The 19,892-nt window shown below is 41.1% G+C and overlaps 1 protein-coding gene across 4 annotated transcripts in view; it reads right to left on the reverse strand.

The window, feature by feature from the left end:
* RUNX2 (RUNX family transcription factor 2) overlaps positions 1–19,892 on the reverse strand; it is a 208,445-nt gene that overhangs the window by 17,082 nt on the left and 171,471 nt on the right. For 3 of the 4 annotated variants that reach the window (XM_060021723.1, XM_060021724.1, XM_060021725.1), the window contains exon 6: positions 15,168–15,329. The exons of the other annotated variant lie outside the window; for it this stretch is intronic. In XM_060021723.1, coding sequence (XP_059877706.1) covers positions 15,168–15,329 — 162 coding nt within the window. The remainder of the gene's footprint in view (positions 1–15,167; positions 15,330–19,892) is intronic. 4 annotated transcript variants of the gene reach the window in all.

The following is a 19,892-nucleotide window of genomic DNA, read 5'->3' on the forward strand; positions in this document are numbered from 1 at the left end:
CAAATGGAAGGTTTGGGGGTGGGGGGAGGGAAGACTCCCTCTTGAAGGCCCGGTTAAAGGATTTGAGAAGGGAGTGATCACTGACTACAGCAGTGACTCTATACAAGAGTCTCAGCTGTTTGAAGATTCCTCCTTTAACCCTAGTTTGTGCTTCTGAGATTCTGCTTAGAACAAGTCCCTCATCCCTTATCAACTCAAGTTCTTCCCAGTTTAAGCCATGTCCCCATTTCTCAGTCCTCTGGGAGGCAGGTGTCCGGGGTTGTTGACTCCATTCCCAGGGAGCACAAGTACTGGTGTCTCACCCAGCTTTCCTTGTCTCAAATGCAGGAGATGAGCTAGCAAGCCTGATGTAAGGAACCCCCAGCCCCTTGCCCAGGGGTCTCCTCCCGTCAGGGCTGTTGCCACACACGCTTCCCTTGTGATCATCCAATAGCCCCTGCACAGCATTTCACTCCATCTTAAAAGCAGTGTATAGCATATAGTATATAAAGGCCATGAAAGACATAAAAACACAATACCTACATTTTAAGAGGAGGACATACAATGCGGGTCAGTCCTCCTAATTAATCTCATCAGTGCACTTCACTTCACTGCACTGTAGTCGGGGTTTGCACGGTGCCAAGGAAGGGGAGCTACTGGAAATAATCAGATTAATGTGTCAATGAAAACAACCAAACCAAACATTTCAGCTCTCACAATGGATTGCTGGCCTGAATTTTCCAGGTGGGTGGTTCTGTATTCACCTAATAAATCAAGCAATTCCTGAATTACCACTTCACTCTGGGGTGTATGAACAGCGTCTAAACATTAACTACGGTTTTATAAGATGCAGGATTATTCCTTTTAAAGTAAACTAATGACTGGGGTGGAGGGAGAACTACTGAAACATTTTGATGATACAGGGGTATTCGCAAATACCGCCTCCAATCCGCAGTCTCCCCATCCCCATCCCTTCCAGGTAAGCATAAAGCACCGTCCTGTCACCAGCATGACTGCCACAGCCTCCCGGCCACACCCTTGCTTTCTCCCTCATCCTCCTACAAAATTCTCCCCCAAACAGCCAGAGTGACCTTTGAAAGACAGAAATTCATTTTTATCATGACCTTTGCTTAAAATCTGCCAGTGGCTCCTCACTGTAGGCACCTGCAAATCCAAACCTCTCATCCTGACCAGCGAGGCCCTGCACGACCTGGATCCCATCCCTCCGACGGCATCTCACCTTCTACACACTCCAGCCACCGGGCATTCTTCTTGCCCACTGCCTGGGGTGATGGGGCAGAGCTACACCTCCTGGCTATTTGGATCTCAGCTTAAATGCTTCTTCCGCATCACATCACCCTATTTTATTTTTTTCACAGCACATATCCCTAGATAATATTTTCTTATTTTCAACTGCCTACCCTTCCCCAGGAAAAGCTAACATGTATTGAGTGCCAGGCATTCTTCTAAGGGCTTTACATATATTAACTACCTTTGAGTCCTCATAACAACCTTTCAACATTGGCGATATTACTATTACTATTATTAGCCCATTTTACAGATAGAAAAATTGTGGTACGGACAAGCTAAGTAATAACCCCAAGATTACACAGCTAGTGAGTGAAGAGGCCTGTATTTAAACCCAGGGAGTCTGGCTCCAAAGACTGAATGTTTAATCACCACGTCATACGCCATTAGAAAAAGCTTTTATTCATCACCGTATTAATAAAGATTTTTATCATGTGGACGTAAAACACTATGATAGCAACGCATCACTAAAAGGAAATTTGTTATAATTCTAGTCATATTTTCTCTAAATATATCTAATTTCTTTAATATAGAAAGTCTGGTCTCTGATCCCATTTATTCTGTTATTTACAAAATTCACCTTTTGTTTTAATAACCTTTAGCTTACAAGGTTCTCATTTCTCCAGTGAGATAAAGTACACTTCATTATGACCATCCTCTGGTAAAGAGTGTGTAACACAGAAAAGTTGCATAAAGCCACGCAAGGGTGTGTAAAATGTCAATGAAATTAAGTTCCTTGATTTAATTTTATTTATTTATTTATTTTTGCGGTACGAGGGCCTCTCACTGTTGTGGCCTCTCCCGTTGCAGAGCACAGGCTCCGGATGCGCAGGCCCAGCGGCCACGGCTCACGGGCCCAGCCGCTCCGCGGCATGTGGGATCTTCCCATACCGGGGCACGAACCCGTGTCCCCTGCATCGGCAGGCGGACTCTCAACCACTGTGCCACCAGGGAAGCCCAAGTTCCTTAATTTTAAATTAAATCTGGGGTTTCAAAATCTGTCTGCAGACCCTGACACACATGCACATCTATGAGGCTTCACCATGTACAGAAGCTCAGCTGTGGTCAAGTGTCAAGTTCTTTGGCATTAATTAACCTGATCTTAGGTTGCTTCTCATCAGAATCAACTGGAGCACAAGCTTTCCTTGACATCTGTAGTAGTTATTCCTACAAATTTAGTTCATAAATCAAATACTATACTAGCCTTTATTCTTATTATGGGTGGCAGTATCCAGTTTTCTGATGTGCTTTCAGGCCTTAATTTAGAATCACAGACATTCAAAGCTTCACGAGTATCTAGCCCAACTAACTCATTTCACACCTGAGGAAACTAAGACCCATGGAAGTTAAGCGACCTGCTCAAGAACTCAGAGGCACATCCAAAATTAGATGCCAGGTTCCTCAATTCCTAGCCAAGCGCTGTTTCCAACACACGTCCAGGGATGCTATGAGAGTTTAATCACTGTGCCCTATGCCTGGGCCTCAGAAGAAATGTTTTTCTGATAAACCAAGTCAATTCAACACAATTTTATTGAACAACTGTTATTTTATCACTGTTGGGTTCTATTCTCTTCGGGGATGCGTGTCCCAAATTTAAATGCTTCCATCATTTGCTGGATTAAAAAGATTATTTAAGACTTTACTAACCCCTCAAAGAGATACTAATCCAACTATATCAATAATCACATGGAATGCCAATGGTCTAAATGCACCATTAAGACAGAGACTGTTGGAGTGGATCAAAAAAAAAGACCCAATTGTATGTTATCTACAAGAAAGGCACTTTAAATACAAAGGCACACAGAGATGATGTAGAGCAACAGGAAATCCCATTCATTGCTGGTGGGAATGCAAAATGCACAACCACTTTGGGAGACAGCGTGGCCGTTTCTTACAAAACTAAGCAGACATTTACCATGCGATGCGGCAACTGAACTCCTCGGCATTTACCCGAAGGAGTTGAAAACTTACGTCCACGCAAAACCTACACACAGATGTTTATATATTGTGAGGTACTCACAATACCCATGAAGTGGTATGGTGTTATTGAAAGACTCGGAATAGTCATAAATGTACGTTGCAAACTCTAGGGCGACCACTAAAAAAAGGTTAAAGAAGAAGTAGAACTGATATGCTGAGAAAGGAGAGAAAAGAGGATCATATAAAACACTCAATTAAAACCACAAAAGGCAGAAGAGAGTGGAAGGCAAAAATCAGATAAAGAACAAGGCAATAAAAAGAAAAGAGTAACAAATATGGTAGATGTTACTCCAACTGTATCAGTCATCACTTTAAATGTCAATGGTCTAAATGCGCCAATTAAAAGAGAGAGTGGATGGAAAACCGAGACCCAGCTAATGCTTCAAAGGTGTGGTACTCTTGACAAACTATAAACTTCTAAGGTCAGAAAAAATGGAACTTGTTCTATTAACTGCCCAGGGGGTCAAACTCTTTCGTTTTTGGAATCTTTTTTTTTTTTTTTTTTTTTTGCGGTACACGGGCCTCTCACTGTTGTGGCCACTCCCACTGCGGAGCACAGGCTCCGGATGCGCAGGCTCAGCGGCCATGGCTCATGGGCCCAGCCGCTCCGCGGCATGTGGGATCTTCCCGGAGCGGGGCACGAACCCGTGTCCCCTGCATCGGCAGGTGGATGCCCAACCACTGCGCCACCAGGGAAGCCCCTCCTTTTTGGAATCTTTAAGGCCAATTCTCCACCACACCTTTAAGCAATACTGAGAATCACTGTTTTCCCAAGGTGTAGGTTGGGAGCTTACAGGTTTGTTATTTTTGATGATGAGGACCACAACAGTATTATCAGACTTTTTCCTCTTTTCCAAACCTGTTTTTATTTCCTCTGTAGTTGTTATATAGAAAGGGTTCTTCTTAATTACATGTGGATTTATTGTATCCACATCAATGGGTTTATTACTGATTATGAATCACTGCTCTCCTTGGCATAGGGTGGAGTGTTTATAACCATCCTTATACTTGTTATTATTATTCCATTAATGATAACATTATTATTAATTACAACAGGGAGCTGGAATGGTGACCGTTGGGGTTGGAGACAGCTGTAGCCAACGTTTGGATACAGAAACATTGGTCTTATCCTGGTCCCCCATGCTTGGCAGTTTCTAAGCTGGTCACTTAAGGTGAAAGTCTCTCTGGAAAAGATATGACACCTTTCTGAGGAAGAAATCCTTTGAGATATTCAGGGACAATGTTGCCTGAGCAGTATTTTAATTTATAGGATGTTCATAGACTTGACATTCATGAATTTCTTGAGAGTCACATCAAAAAAATAATAATTTAGACAGTTTAGTCAAATGGGATCCTAGATTTACCTCAGACCAAGTGACTTATGTTCCAACCCAATTTAATAATATATGCCTTCCTATTTGTTTTATGAAAATGAACTCTTCGAAATAAAATACTACCCAAAAATGACTTGGAACCATTCAAATTTAAGTGCTGTAATCTACATTTTATCATATAGAATTTAAATTATTCAAAAGCTTTTTACTTGTTTAGTTATATCTTTCTAAGTTCTCCCTTATAATTATTTCTACATATTAACAAATGTAAAAACTAACTTAATATAATCATGCAGTTTCTCTTTCCCTTTTTCAACCAGCACTGATCAAGTAATATTTCCTGAGAAAGCAGTGCTCAATAAAGTAAAAAATAATACTAATAATGTATTTTTCCTGAAAAAAAGTAAGTAGTAGCCTGGTTGATATTTAGGATTATCCCAAATAAGAGACCTGTTAAGAATATTCGCATGTATTTTCATTCTAAATGTAGTGAATAGGTAAATACATGCACATAATGCATGTATATGTTAGAGCACATGTCTAACGGTGTTCCTTCACTTTAAAAGAGACAGTGGAAAATTCTGTAACATCATCATGTGCTAGGACCATATCTGTGTATACAGAATATGAAATTAAGGTAAATGACAATTATCCTTAGTCTCCGATACAGCCCCACTTCTAGATCTATTAGCCAATTCCTAATGGTCAGAGCATAGTGAACCCTGAGGCATGCAGCCCGGACTACTGGGTAGACTTTTCTTCTTCAGGCACGGACTTCCCATGAGCATCTACATGCAGAGCAGAGAGAGAGTAACAGAGGTAGCAAAGGATTAGAAGGCCAGGTCCTTGGCCTAAAGGAAGCTTTCAATCTAGCTGGGAAAAGACAAGGTCTTATATATTCTCGTCATATCTTAAGAAACCACACATGTCGACAAGTGTCATTTTTTTTTCAGCTGAAAACGTAATTGTCGAAGCAATTCAGAGTAAAAATATAATCTGAGCAGAATGGAATTGAATTTTAATTTCCTACAGGAGAAGACTTTACGTTTATGCAGGGGCAAAAGAGATTTCCTTTCACTAAAATCCTGAGCAGTTTTTGCATATCCTGGCATCCACACGGGCTGGTATCTTAATGTAACCGTGTCATATTCCCATCATGTCTTCTGAACGAGACTGAAACCTTCCTGAAGGCAGAGATGCTGTCTTCTGTTTTGCTTTTATTCACTGCCTGCCTAAGCACATTTTAAGTCACATACTACGTATCTGTTGACCCGACTTGAAATGGCTGAAATGAATTGAAGAAAGACACTTGAGGTTGGAAAGAAAGCAAGAGACTACTAATATATTGGGTGACATTAATAAAAATCCAAAGTTCTTGACAGGTAGAAACTATTACCTGAATTAAATAAAATAAAACCTAACAGGAAGAACTATAAATTTCTATACTTGGATCTAAAAAACAAACAAAAAAAAACTGCAGAGGTTAGAAATGGGAGAAGCGCAGCTTGACAGGAAGTGGCAAATATGAGAAAACAGTGTAACATGGCCACCAAAGGACCAAGACCACGTTAGCTGGCACCAGCAGGGGCCAAGAATAAAGAAGCCTGGTTCTCGACGCCAGGCATTAAGAGGGCCACTGAGAAAGTGTAGTTTGCCCAGAGACCACGGACCAGGACGGTGAGGTGATGTGTCACCAAACCCCATCATACGGCAAGAGTTTAAAAAGGGGGGGGAAGAATAGGTGAAAACAGGAAAAATTCAGAAGACTTTGTGAGAAATGACAGTTGTCCAAACCAGATCTCTTGCTTTGTTTTGGAGGAATAATTTTGCTTCACTTTATGGCTTAGTTAATATAATTTCTATCGTTTTCTCAGAAAAGATTTTGACACTTTATTACATGACGGCTATAATTAATGTCAGACTCTAAATTAGAAATCAAAAACTCTATTTGATCATTTGGTTTCAAGCTGGATCTAAAGTATGTTTTGGCATGATTACTAACTGTTAGCAGCAAGTACTGGAAACAGATGCAGTCTTGATATGTGTTCTAAATGTGAAACACATTGCAAAGAGACTGGGAAATAAAAATATACACTGCTCATGCACACTCTTACTGTGCTATTTCCTGTCCTTATCAGTCATAAAAGTTTCTCTTGTTTTGTCCTTTATTTGTTTTCCCAGGTGAATAAAATCTTCGTTCTCCTTTTCCCCTTTCTTCTTTCATTTTTTCCTACATGCCAGTCTTCCTTTTTTTTTTTCTATTGTCTTTTCCACTAATAGTTTTTCCATTAAACATTCACTGAGCACCTACTACGCACCAATATCCTGTGCAAGGATGTGTGAGACACAGTCCTGTCCTTGGAGAAGCCTATCTTCTACGAAAGGGGGAAGGCATATAATGAAATTGTTACTAAAGGAAAATACATACACATTAGAGAGTACAGAGTTATAACAAAGTACAGAGACGAGAAATGGAGGAGAGAGTGATTCACTTGGAGGAAAGTGGTGGTTGGGAAAAGGATGCCTGAAGAAGGATCAGTCGGGCCCTGTCCAGCCAATGCAGAGAAATGGGCTGGCCCGTAAGTATGAGGCAGCACAGCATACTTGAGGAATGCCAGGCATTCTTAGAAGAAAAGGAGCATCCTTTACCTGGAAGAGTTGAGTATTTGTGGAGGCAGCTATCAATCCATAACATAAATGGATCGGTATTTTTTAGCTTGGGTCTGTGCTGTACTTGAATTGATGGGAACGACCACCTAAAGGTAAATGTTTCTATGGGCAAAACCAAAGAAAAAAATTTTAATTAAAATATGGGCCAAGGGGCTTCCCTGGTGGCACAGTGGTGGAGAGTCTGCCTGCCGATGCAGGGGACACGGGTTCGTGCCTCGGTCCGGGAAGATCCCACATGCCGCGGGGTGGCTGGGCCCGTGAGCCATGGCCGCTGAGCTTGCGCGTCCGGAGGCTGTGCTCCGCAACGGGAGAGGCCACAAGGGTGAGAGGCCCGCGTATCGCAAAAAATAATACTAAATAAATTTTAAACATAAAATAAAATAAAATATGGGCCAGGGACTTTCCTGGTGGTCCAGTGGTAAAGAATCCACCTTACAATGCAGGGCACGTAGGTTTGATCCCTGGTCAGGGAACTGAGATCCCACATGCCGCGGGGCAACTAAGCTGCCTCAACTAGAGAGCTCATGCGCCCTGGAGCCCTTGTGCCACAACTAGGGAGAGCAAATACGCATGCCACAACTAGAGAGAAGCCCGCGTGCCACAACGAAGAGCCTGAGCAGCGTGCTGCAACCCGATGCAGCAAAAAATATAAATAAATAAAATGACTAAATATTTTTGTTTTTAAATGGGCCAAAGATAAGGAAAACCATAATCTGGACCATTTGGGGACAGTTGCTGAGACAGAGGACTTGTTCCCCCAGGTAGGAATGCATGAAATGCTTTCTAAAAAGAAATATCACTAAGTCAGTAACAAAAGGAAATGGGGTGGTAGTATTCAGAGGTGCAGGGAGAACAGTCTGGATGTTTTTTAAAATTTAATAACATCCTTACAATGGAATACCATTCAGTAGTAAAAAGAAATGAGCTATCTAGCCATGAAAAGATACAGAGGAATCTTAAATGCACACTGCCAAGTGAAAGAATCCAGTCTGAAAAGGCTACATACTGAAAAGGCCAATTATATGATATTCCGGAAAAGGCAAAAATATAGAGACAGGAAAAAGATCAGTGGTTGCCGGGGGCTGGGGGGCAGTTGGGGAAGGAGATGTAGGTGGAGCACAGGAGATTTTTTTAGGGCAATGAAACTCTTCTCTGTGATTCTGTAACGGTGGCTACATGGCACTATGCATTTGGCAAAATCCACAGGAGCACAGAGTGAACCCTACTGTAAACTATGGACTTTAGTTAATGATAACACATCAATATTGGTTCATCAATTGTACCACACAAATGCAAGATGTTAATAATATGAAAAAGTGGCCAGTGGGGATGGTGTGGGGGAGAGAGATAGGAACTCTGCACCTTATGCTCAATTTTTCTGTAAATCTAAAACTGCTCTAAAAAATAGAGCATTCATTTAAAAACAAATATATATGATAGTATGTTCCTACTCTTTTGAAGTTAATGACGTAACTTAGTTCTTCCACTAGCATTTATCAGGTCAGGCAAGCTTTCTTTACCAAAAGTCCTAAGAACAACAAATCCCTGGACGGACATGATCGTACTCCCTGCAGAACCTCTGAGACACGTAGGTGGGCAATTTTGAGTAATTCACTTACACAGGACCATCGAGGCACAATAAATGAACTGACATACCTGAGAACAGTGCAAAGAGTCTTTAGTGACAGTGAAACTAAAACTCAGGTTTCCTTAGTTCAACTGTCTCCACCCTCTTCTCAGATCACAGCGAACCACAGAAGCCACTGTGTCATTCAAAAATTAACTTTAATACTTTTGGTGAAGTTAGGTTCAAGCTCCCAAGCTTTCTTCTATGAAAAGAAAGGGATTAGAGCAAACCTTTCAATAAAATGTGTCACCATGTCTCTGCCATCCCTGCATAAGCATGATTGCTTTCATTACTGAGGCTCTTCTCCATATGTGGGTGGCTGTACATGTATCAAATAAATAAATCGTCATAGAAACAACTGACAAGAACCACGTATAAAGTCAGAGTCGAACCGTGTACACAGGTTTCATTCTGTGCTTCGGTAGCTCAGTCTAGCTACAAGTAGCAGTAACTAGTCATACAACCAAGTGTAGTCAACTTTGTGAGCTGGGCCAACTATCCCCCACTGATGTCGTAGGAATGGAAACCACTTCTTGCATCCTCAAAAGTTATGCTCAACTGAGGTCCAGGGAGGCCCTGGAAAACTGGGCCTACAGCAGTAAGATAAAAAATATCCTCTGCTCATGTCAGAAAATAGCCCATTTCTAAAGAAAGCAAGATGAATTGCAACTTACGGAATGCAAAAAGAACCCAACCGATCACAGTCAATGTTATAGGGAAGAATATTGAATGTTCAATTGGTAACACAGGGCTTGCCTTTGTTTAGGGTCCATTAAATTTAATAACTTCCCCCTCTGTGGCTTTAAACAGAGAACGTCTTCAAAATAAGAGTGGCTCCTATTAAACTTAATTACTTGCCCATGGCTGCGATGGCAGAGGTGTGTCTACCAAATAGGTGGGTCTTAAGAAAGGAAGGGTTCTACAGTAAAAAGAGTGGATGGTCTAGTGTTTTATTATAGTTGCTTTAACTTTCTGGTTTATTAGTATTAATTGCTGGAGTTTTCCTTTTTACCTCTCTTAAGGCATCACTCCCTCTGTGAGTTGAGTGGCCCTGCTAAAATTAATGTCCACATACACTTGAAACATTACTGAAGCTGCTGGTTCCAAACCCTCAACCAGGGGAGCTGACAGAAACTCAGCTATAAGCGACATTTCAAAAATGAACTACATCAAACACCTCCGGCTTTGAAATGACATGAAACAATCCTCCCGATAGACCTTGAGTGAGCAAATGGAGTTTTTCCACTGCAGTTTCTAGATTTTGTGGTAGTAATAAAATAATTTTTAGGAACTTTGTTTATTAGACTCATCCCTACTCTCTGCTGCCCTTTGGAAATATTATAGTTGAGCGACTAAGAGTCATAAAAATTGAGACATCTTTAATAGTCCTGTACAGTTAAGTGGAATTCGTCGATATTTAAATATCTTGAAAGAAGGAATTCAAGACTATTTGCTTAAACAGGAAAAAAAAAACTTCAAAAAGATTACAGTTCTTAGCTCTGTCTCATGTAAAATGATCCTACAATTGCAGAGAAAAATCATCCACACAACCTGTATTGGCCTCTCCCAGGGTACCTGAGGCAGCCAATGTGTATGACCTTGCATCTCTAATTCATGTATCCTACCACACTAAGAGACCTCCAGAAAGGATCAGAGAGGTCCATGGGCACAATGACCAAGACTGCAGAAAACTGCCTGTACAAACCCCTTCCACCTCGTGTATGCCAAAGAGTGGTACAGACGTAGGTTAATCTAAGATACTTCACTCAGATGGGTGGGGCGAGGAGGAGTTTTTTGCAGTGAATAACCAACCCAAGGTACAGTCTCCGCTAGGAGGCTAACAATAGCTCACACTCTTACCCACCAGTCAAAGAGTAAGACTCAATAAACAGCTGTGCTTCTTTTCCTAAGAGTATAATTACATAAACTACATTTTGAAAGTCAGTAATTATTTATCTACGTACTATTTTTTTTTAATGAGCTCCAGAAAAGTAATTATCATCTTTGTGTTAAGCCCCACAAGTGCTTTGAACATCAAAAATGCCATGGGTGATAATATTACAATGATGAAGCCATGCAACGGTTTGGTTTGTTGTCAAGGTTCCTTGCTTGTCTTGCCACACACCTTGCTCTTTAATAGAATCAGTGAGAAATAACTTTGGCTACCTCTGTGTAGTGAATCTTCTTTTAGGATCATATAAGATGAAATGAGATAATGTATAAAATCTCTGGGGATTGGGGGGTGCCACTTAAATACAGATTATTATGTGATAAGGCCGTACTTTACCACAGTAAGTAGGGTGGGGAGGGGAACCAACCCCTACAGGGCTTCTGCTGCACTAGGTATCTCTAGACTGGTTTCTGCTCGATTTTTATAATTCGGCTGGATATGAACTAAACTCAATACAATAAGGTAGACCCTATTAGTCAACCAGACGACAATAATTTACTGTTCAGCCATAACTTATAACCGCCGCTATTGCTCTTGTTATACTATTGAAGGCTACTCAAGGTTAAGGAAATATTTTCTGAGTCTTTGTACTGCCCCCGTGAACTTCAAGATATCTGGGTTTGTATCTTTCTTTGCGATAAAGTAGAGAATGTTAGTGATGTATCTTTATCATCTTATTTTATTTACTCCTTGCTTCCGTAAAGAATTTGAGGGAGACTACAGGAGCTATGTGGGATAATACCACTGTCATTATCATAATTCATTAAGTTTGAGCATTTGTAGCCGCACTTGAAAAATTACTCAGAAGAAAGGATAACAAAAAAAGAAGTTGTAAAAATGGATTCTCTGAAGGCCTTTAAACAGATTAAATCATGGTCTTTCTTTGCAATGGTCTTTTAGGATGAAATGGAATTTCTTTAGGAATATTTCTTTCTGAAAGATCTTTCTGGTCCCCTTTATTCCTGTAACTCCTTGGAAAAGAACCTTAGCATGCCTAGTTACATCTAAGTGTAATTTAACATCTTCTATTTTCTGACACTATAACTGAATAGTTATATTCTCTTAGCGCTTTATTGAGTTTTTGTGAATGGCTCCCAACTGCTTTTAGCTCTATAAAAATTTATAAGTCTATGGAATAATAATAATAATGACAAACATTTATTGAGTACTTCTATGTGTTAGGCACTGTGTTAAGTGCTTTATGAATGTCATATGAGTATTAACTTGTTTAAGTATCTCATGGTGATTTTTGTTTTAAATATACTCTGTAGCCATCCATTTTAGAAAGCAAATAATCCCTCTAAAAGTTTAGATTTTTACCTACTGATTCATTTAAACCAGGACTTGCCTGCAAATTATATACAGACATACAATTTTTACAAAACAATGTTAGCTTCATAATCTCAGCTACAATCTGTTTAGCACATATCGTGTGTCAGGCCTGCCCTAAGCACTTTACACTAAGCATCTCATTTAATCCTCACGGTAACCCCAAGAGATAAATATTATATCCCTGTTTGACAAATAATAAAACTAAGTTTCTGAGATGTAAGCAACTTGCCTGATATATGTGTGAGTTAGAATTCAAACCTGGGTCTGAACCTCCAACCCTACTGTATAAGTGAGGAATTTTATTCTTTCTCACCCAAGATCATATGAGAATGTTTTGTGTATCCCTTCATAGAGCGAGATGAGAACTGATGTCTCTACACAGAGAAACAGGAACTGTTCTGGAAAGCATCTTAAAAAGTGAACACAGAGCTACTTGGAGATGGAGACAGAGGTTAATATTTTAGCTGTCCGTGTTGCAGAGACATAGCATCCTGGAACTTAGGGATACCTTTAGATATTGAGGGGAATAAGAAGAAGAAAGTACACAACTTGGTACCTGAGAACTTATGAGACAGGCTCCTCTCCAAGAAGTGTCCTAGGACCAGTCCCCAGGGCACTGAAAATGGGGCTCACTCCAGATGATTTGGTCCCCTAGTCCACCAGGCAGCGCCCTGGGCTGCAGACACAGGCCCACACCCAAGAGCAAGGTCAGAAAAAGCAAGGCTCCTCTAGTTCCCTTACAGTCCACTTCTAGTTCTTTCTTCCTGATTCCCTACTGCTGACAAGAAGGATTTTCTGTTCTCTTCGCTTTAATGTTTATACAGAACCTCCCACCCTGGCACCATGTTACTTTGCCAGGAACAACTCATAGAGATGTTTGGGGTGGGAGGAAAAAAAACTGGACTAAACTCAGTCTCAAACTAGTTTAAAGCAGAGGCCCGTTCCCACCATTGGCCTCAGATCAATATACGGCTGGGTAATTAACCAGTTTCTGTCTCCTCTGTGAAATGAGGAAAGCTGTGTTGTGTTCGTTTATGGAAATGTTTCAATTAATTATCAGTACATTGCCTCCAAATAATCTGGCTGCTCCGTATCACACATGTAAGTGATAAAATGCCATCTTCAGTGTTACTTTCAACGGTTTTCCCACTGAATTCACATGCGAATACACCTCAGCGAGAAAATGCTGGAGATAAGTGTCTCTAAGGCTGTGACCACTCCCTGAGGTTTTTTTTTTTTTTTTTCCTCCAGGTACTGCCAGAGGACAAACAGCAAAATCTGTTTCAGCCACAGAGGGTGGGACAGACGGAAGCCCCAGAGGACCCTAAACAGAAACCAAGTTTGCACAAATCTGTCCCGGCAACGTGTCACCTTGGCCCCGTGTAAGACAAAACGGACTCAGTCTAAACTACAGAAGGCATGACCAGAACTAACTCAACACCCACCACCCAACACTATACCTACGATCCCGCGTCAGCCCTGGTTACCCGCCCCCGTACCTTCCTCATCCTTTCCTGTGTCGTTAACTGATGTTTGCCAATGGGAGGGAGTCATTCCAGTCAAGGGAAATGATCGCTAAAATTCTATACTCTGCACACTTCCCCAACAAATACCATGTGATTCATGACAATAAGAACAGCGGTCGGAATGAAAAGTGGTCACGTGGTTTTCCAAAGACTCTTGAGGTTTCCCTCCCCCACCCCTTCTTTCCCTACTCACCCCTATGGGAGTCCGTCTGTGGCAGAAAATGTGAAGGCATTAGGACCAGAGAGCCCTTTCCTGCTATTTGCTTGAGAAACAAAGCCTTCCCTCCTCCCAAGTTGAAAGAAATAAAGGAGTCTGAGCTAGTCACAACCTGCAAGCCTGCTGGCGGCCCGTCAGCTTGCCAGTGGTGCAACTCAGCGGAGTGAGTACCGGCTTCGAGCTTTGCAGAAAATGAGAGAGGGAGAGAAAACAGAGACAGAAACACAAAGACAAAGAAAGAAAGGCATTAACCTGGCCAGGAGTCAAACAGGTGCATGGCGCCCGAACGCTGAGAAGAGTGTCTGACAAATAGAGGATCCAACTGTGTGTGTCTCTGGGGGGCTGCTTCTGTACTGATGGGGGCAGGGCTGCAGTCTGGATGTCAAGGGGTGGATGACAGATTTTTTTTTCTTATTCACAGGACTCATATGGTTGGCCAAGAGCCTTTAACTTTCCTCCACTTGTCAGTCTGACATCTTCGTGGATACTCTCTGGCTCCCTGGGATGAATTCTCCATGAGAGAGAGGGGCAGCCAGGATGTTGATCACACACGCTGCCACCATGAGTCACAGAATTTTGTGGTGCCTTTGGAAGAGGGGGTGTGTGAGCCCCGGGGCTGCCACGTTGACAGCAACAGCAGTGAGCTGTGTGATTCGTGGAGAGGCTGCCTCGGTCTTGAGCTGGCCGCTCAGAGGCCATACGTGGCCTTTTAAGACTCTTACAGCCCCCCTGCACTTGGAGTGACACATGTCCGGCAAGGATCTGAAGTTTGCAGGCGCTCTCTCTCAGAACTGGCTACCTGGGACTCCTGGGATTTAAGAGCCTCTAGAAACGGAGGGCTGTGCCCTCAGGCTGTAATTTGGCTTTCAGGCAGATGTTAGGAACAGAAAGGAACACAAGCAGAGGAAGGCCTGGTACAAGACCCTCAGGAGAAGGCCCCAGTTAGGAGACAGAGCCAACCAAAGGGCATGCAATTCAGTGGGACTGAAACTGGGAGGGCACTGAGTGTCATCTTAGACAAGGATGCCATCTCTGGTGGACTTTCAGTCTCTCGACTTCAGTTTAAGTTCAAGCACTCAGTAGCCCCATAATTCAGAAGACCTGGTTTGCAGCTGTCAGACCCTTGTCCACATGCCTCTGATGGAGAGTTACTGTGAGTGTAGCTGAGACAGCTGGGCTCATCCCGCAGTCCCAACCCCACCCCTGCACCGGAGTGGGTTTTGAGTTCAAGTGTGGTCTTTACCTGAAATGCGCCTGGGCACGTCGGTGATGGCAGGCAGCCCGGTGCCCCGGGTGGAGGACAGCGGGGTGGTGGAGTGAATGGACGGGGGCGTCATCTGGCTCAGGTACGAGGGGTAGGACTGGTCGTAGGACCACGGCGGGGAAGACTGCGTCTGCCTGGGATCTGGGCAAAGAAGAAACATCTTTAGCACACCAGCCGCTGTGGCCTTCGAACACACAACCCCAGACTCAGAAAGGATAAAGCAGGGGAAAATCAGAATATACAAGGACGGTCTATTTCCCACAACTCCACCCTTGCAGGCCCCCTAGGGCACAGAGCTTTCTAGACTTCGCGTCTTTATGAAAGTAACAAAATGGATCGTGTGTAAGGACTATTTGTCTCTCTCACACGTAAATATTTCTATTTGGAAAGCCTGTCATTTAAGAAAACAATCTGCTTTGGTTGTCGTCACAAAGTTGAATTCCATTTTATTTATTTTCTGTATTTCCTGTATGTCTTTTAATATTACTCCAATGAATAGGTATTACTTATCTCTTTTTTAAAAAGTTAGAAAATTTGGGAACGATTTATTTGATTAAAGAGCAGTAGACTGTGCCTTTTACTGCTACACATCCAGCCACTATCTTTCAGCCGTGCTTTTTGGTTTGTAAATGATTCCCTGATTTTAGCATGGTTCGCTTTCTTTCCAGGCATATCGAGGGGGTGCCCTTTCCAGTCTGGGGTTTAGGAGGCTGGGGTAGAGATGAGCACAGAAGGGGCAGCATGTAAGGAGAAGAGGAAAGAGGGGAGCCAGTTATGTTATTCTCATGCTAAAGCTACACCAGAAAATAACCGTTAAGAAAAAACAAAACTTAATTTCAAAGCCAACTAAGAACTGAAAAGCTTCATCACCATCCAGTTTCAATGTTAAGCACATGAGCTTCTGACAGTAAGAAAATGATCCAAAACACAACAGGGAAATGTCTTCAATCCTATTGGAATCTGTTTCAAAGATGTCACATGTTTGGAATGTGGCCTAGTGTTACCTACAGTCACTATAACGATAAAAATAATGGGCTACCAACTGGTTAGAGTGACCTGCTGAGAATTAGCAATATCTTTTGACTTATCTTTATGGAGTTTCTTGGAGGTATAAACAGAATCATAAGCAAATTTCTCTTATCATTTTTTTTTTCTAACTTCACATTTAAAAAATTTTAAACACTCTCATATACCAGGCTGTTCTCAAGACAGCTTTGTATATTAGAATAGCCATGGACTTTGGAATGTGCAGAATTAGGTTCAAGTTCTGAGACTTCTATTTTCTAGCTGTGCGATCTTGGGTTAATTACTCAGTGACTCTGAACCTCAGTTTCCTAATCTGTAAAAGGGGGTGGGGGAGTAATAATATACGAATCACAGGGATGTGGGAATTGCATGAGAAAACTATGTGGAGAGGGCTAGCATGGGAAGCACTCAGTAAGTATTAATTCTTGTCTTTTAGAAAAACTCTTGGTGACACGAGGAGAGTTCCATGGTTAAAACACATCTGAACTGGAGTAAATACATTTGGAATAGGTCTAATTTTAAATTATTCCTATATCACCTATGAGCCTCTGAAAAGGAAAAGCTCAATTTTTAAAAACTATAAATATATTTAAGTCAATTCAGGTTTATTGCTACAAATAAAAGTGCGTGCAACAACACATGGGTTTTCCTGAGATGATGCCTCTTTAAAGCCTCTCAGTTTTTCTGTACAAAGCCATTTAGTTTCAGCTATTTCTTGTTTATTTGCTCCATTCAGAAATATTTTATTTAAAGACTATCTAAATAGGACATACTTTCCTTGAGTCAAAATAATTAAATACATCTGGACATTTATCTAATGTTACTGTATCAACAGATGTATAGGAAAATTTCATCCAACTCAATTTTAAGGAATATTTACCTGAGTTTGCAATTTGAATAAAAGTATAGCACTGTAAATGGTTAACAGAAAATTTTCCTTCGGAAATGTAAAGTATGCTTGATCATTAACGTAATGAACTTTTGTGCTTTAAAATGTTCAAGGCTGACATTGTATAGATCGGCAACATTTCAAATCTGAGTGAGTGGTCCTTGTTATATATCTGATATAGCCATACTTCCTTGCTTTAACCATTAATGTAATTCACTATTCAGATAAACGGTAAATGATCTTCAGATGGAAAAAGATGCATTCCTTACAGCACCAGAAAGCAATCTCACAAAAGTAATAAGGCCTTCTCTCAAGCACTATTTTCAATAGACAAAAAGGACAAGAACCACGTAGCAAAATGAGCAGGGCACACGGGACTCAAATTTGGATTTGAGTTCTAATCTAACATCACCAGATGACTCCCTGAGCAAGCAGTCTAACCTCTATCTCCATCCCTCTACTATAACATGTTGCCAGCAGTATTGGGCTCTCTGCCTGCAAGTGGGGGGAAAATACAAAGAAATCTAAATGGCTCATCTGTAAAATGGGAATCATGACACTTATTAGGGCTCTTGTGAGCATTACATGAACTAGGCCTTCTTTAAGGCCGAGTTCTTCTAAGGCCTAACTTCTAAGTTATCTGACACTCTCGGCACATACTGAGTATATAATAAATAGATATGATTATTGCTATCTGTAAAGTGAGTATAATTATAACTACTATCATTTTTGTTTACAGAACTAGGTGAAATAATACAAGTAAAAGCCTTTTGTAAAGTACTATATGAAAATGATTATTATTCTCTCTAGGAGCTCATATCACGTGGCCAAGGCCCTACTGTGTTTCATGGGGTGTTTCTTAATGTTGCTGAGCTTTAATTTCCTCATCTGTAAAATGGGATACTATCTCAGAGCGTGTCGTAAGGATTAAATAACATACAGCAAGTGGCTAATTATCATTATTCAAAAAAATTAAAAATCTGACTCTAAACTATCCAGGGTGGTTGGGTTGTCTCGTGTTAAGTCTCAAAGATTTCCAAGATCAGACTCAGCACAATTCAGTATAATGCCTGGCTCATAGTAGGTGCTCAATAAATAACCATTGCATGAACCTCCCAGGGTGGCTGGAGTGAATAATAGAATTTTATAATGAAGTAGTAATTAGTCCTTCTCTAACTTCCCCTTAGGCTACAAAAGAACTTGTTATTGGTGACGTTTTAGCTTTGACATAAACTTCCTGACTGCTGGAATATATACTAGAACAGTCTATCAAAGGATAGCTTTCCTTTGAGCGGAGGTCCTTCCTGAAGATATCCAAGATTAGCAAAAAGAACTTCTCACTAGCCCTAAACGAGTGAGAAGATCTCGATCTCTCTCTTTTTTTTTTTTCTTTCTCAGAGGACAGGCTGCAGGCCAGCCAATCTCTCTTCCAAGTTCACTGTCCTAAGATTCTATGATAATGACCTACTTAAGGAGAGAGAGTTACTAAAGAAAAATAAAACACAAGAACTGCCATACAGGGCTTCTTTAAAAAATAATAATAATACTGGTCTCCAAGCACCCCAGGGCTTCTCTAATACCCTGTGAATGAGGCCTCAACAATCCCAGCTCCCCAACGTCTGGCCTGTGTGATACTGGACGAATTACATAACCTATCTAACTTCAAGGTGCCTAATGTGTATAATGGGAATAAATAAGAAGAGCTCCCTCTTAAATTTGTTTTGAAGATTAAATGAGGTAATGTAGGAAAGAGCTTAGCACATGGAAAGAACCCAATAAATGTTCACCACTGTTAAAGCATCTACTTTACTGAGCCTTCATTCTGTATTTATGTTTCCAGCCCATAACCTCTTATTTCTAGCAAAGGGCCATTTTTAGAAAGCTTCCTGTAGTTTTGAAGTCTGCCATTTGGAGACCATATCTGCACCGGTCGCTTTGATACCCTTTACAATCATTTAACCTGAATCGTGTTCCTTCTTAGTCTTAAGCTTCTCCCAGACCAAGAAATCCTAATCTGTTTAGTGTGTTTTCTAATACTGTATGCTTCAACTTTTTTCAAACTTTTAGTGGGGGGAAAAGAAAAAAAAAAAGGCTATAAAATAGCAATAAAACGTCCAATCACTAAGAAAATGTAATCCTATCATAAATATATGATTACATCATATTTGCTTTGTTGTGGACAATTATTAATGCTTACAATAGAGAAAAGTCACCTTAACCTGATCTCATAAACGATTTCTGAACTCAACTTCCTGAAGAAACCTGAGACTTCTGAGATTCACTCTGAACTTGGATGAGTCAGAGCAGGTGACAGGTGTTTTTAGGCACCGCCGGTCAATCCTAAGGTTACTAATAGGGAAGAGTGAGTATAGGGCCTAGCTCTGAGACAAACCTACTAATTAACCATTAACAAACAAGAAACCGTCTTCATCAACCTCAGGCCCCACAGCGCTAGTAGAACATATTCCTTTCCTATACCCCATGCAGAGTTGTACTTAATGTTTCGTCCTTTTGAGTCTGCAGAAACATGGAGGGAAGTACCCTGTCCTTCCACTCCAACATAAACAAGAATATCCTTGATTTTTTGGGTCTCAGAGGCTTGAGGTGTCAATCATTGCCTTGATACTACATCCTGGGTGACCAGAGATTACCTATGAGCACCCACAAGTTTTCAGAAAATAACTGAACTCTATTTCACAGACATTCCCAAAAGACAAGAAAACTGCCGTTGAACTTGAAATCGTCTTAGGGTGCTTTAAAAACGATAATTCATTATTTTCCTATGGCAA

This window comes from Delphinus delphis, chromosome 10 (genome assembly GCF_949987515.2).
Source record: "Delphinus delphis chromosome 10, mDelDel1.2, whole genome shotgun sequence".
Lineage (NCBI taxonomy): Eukaryota > Metazoa > Chordata > Mammalia > Artiodactyla > Delphinidae > Delphinus > Delphinus delphis.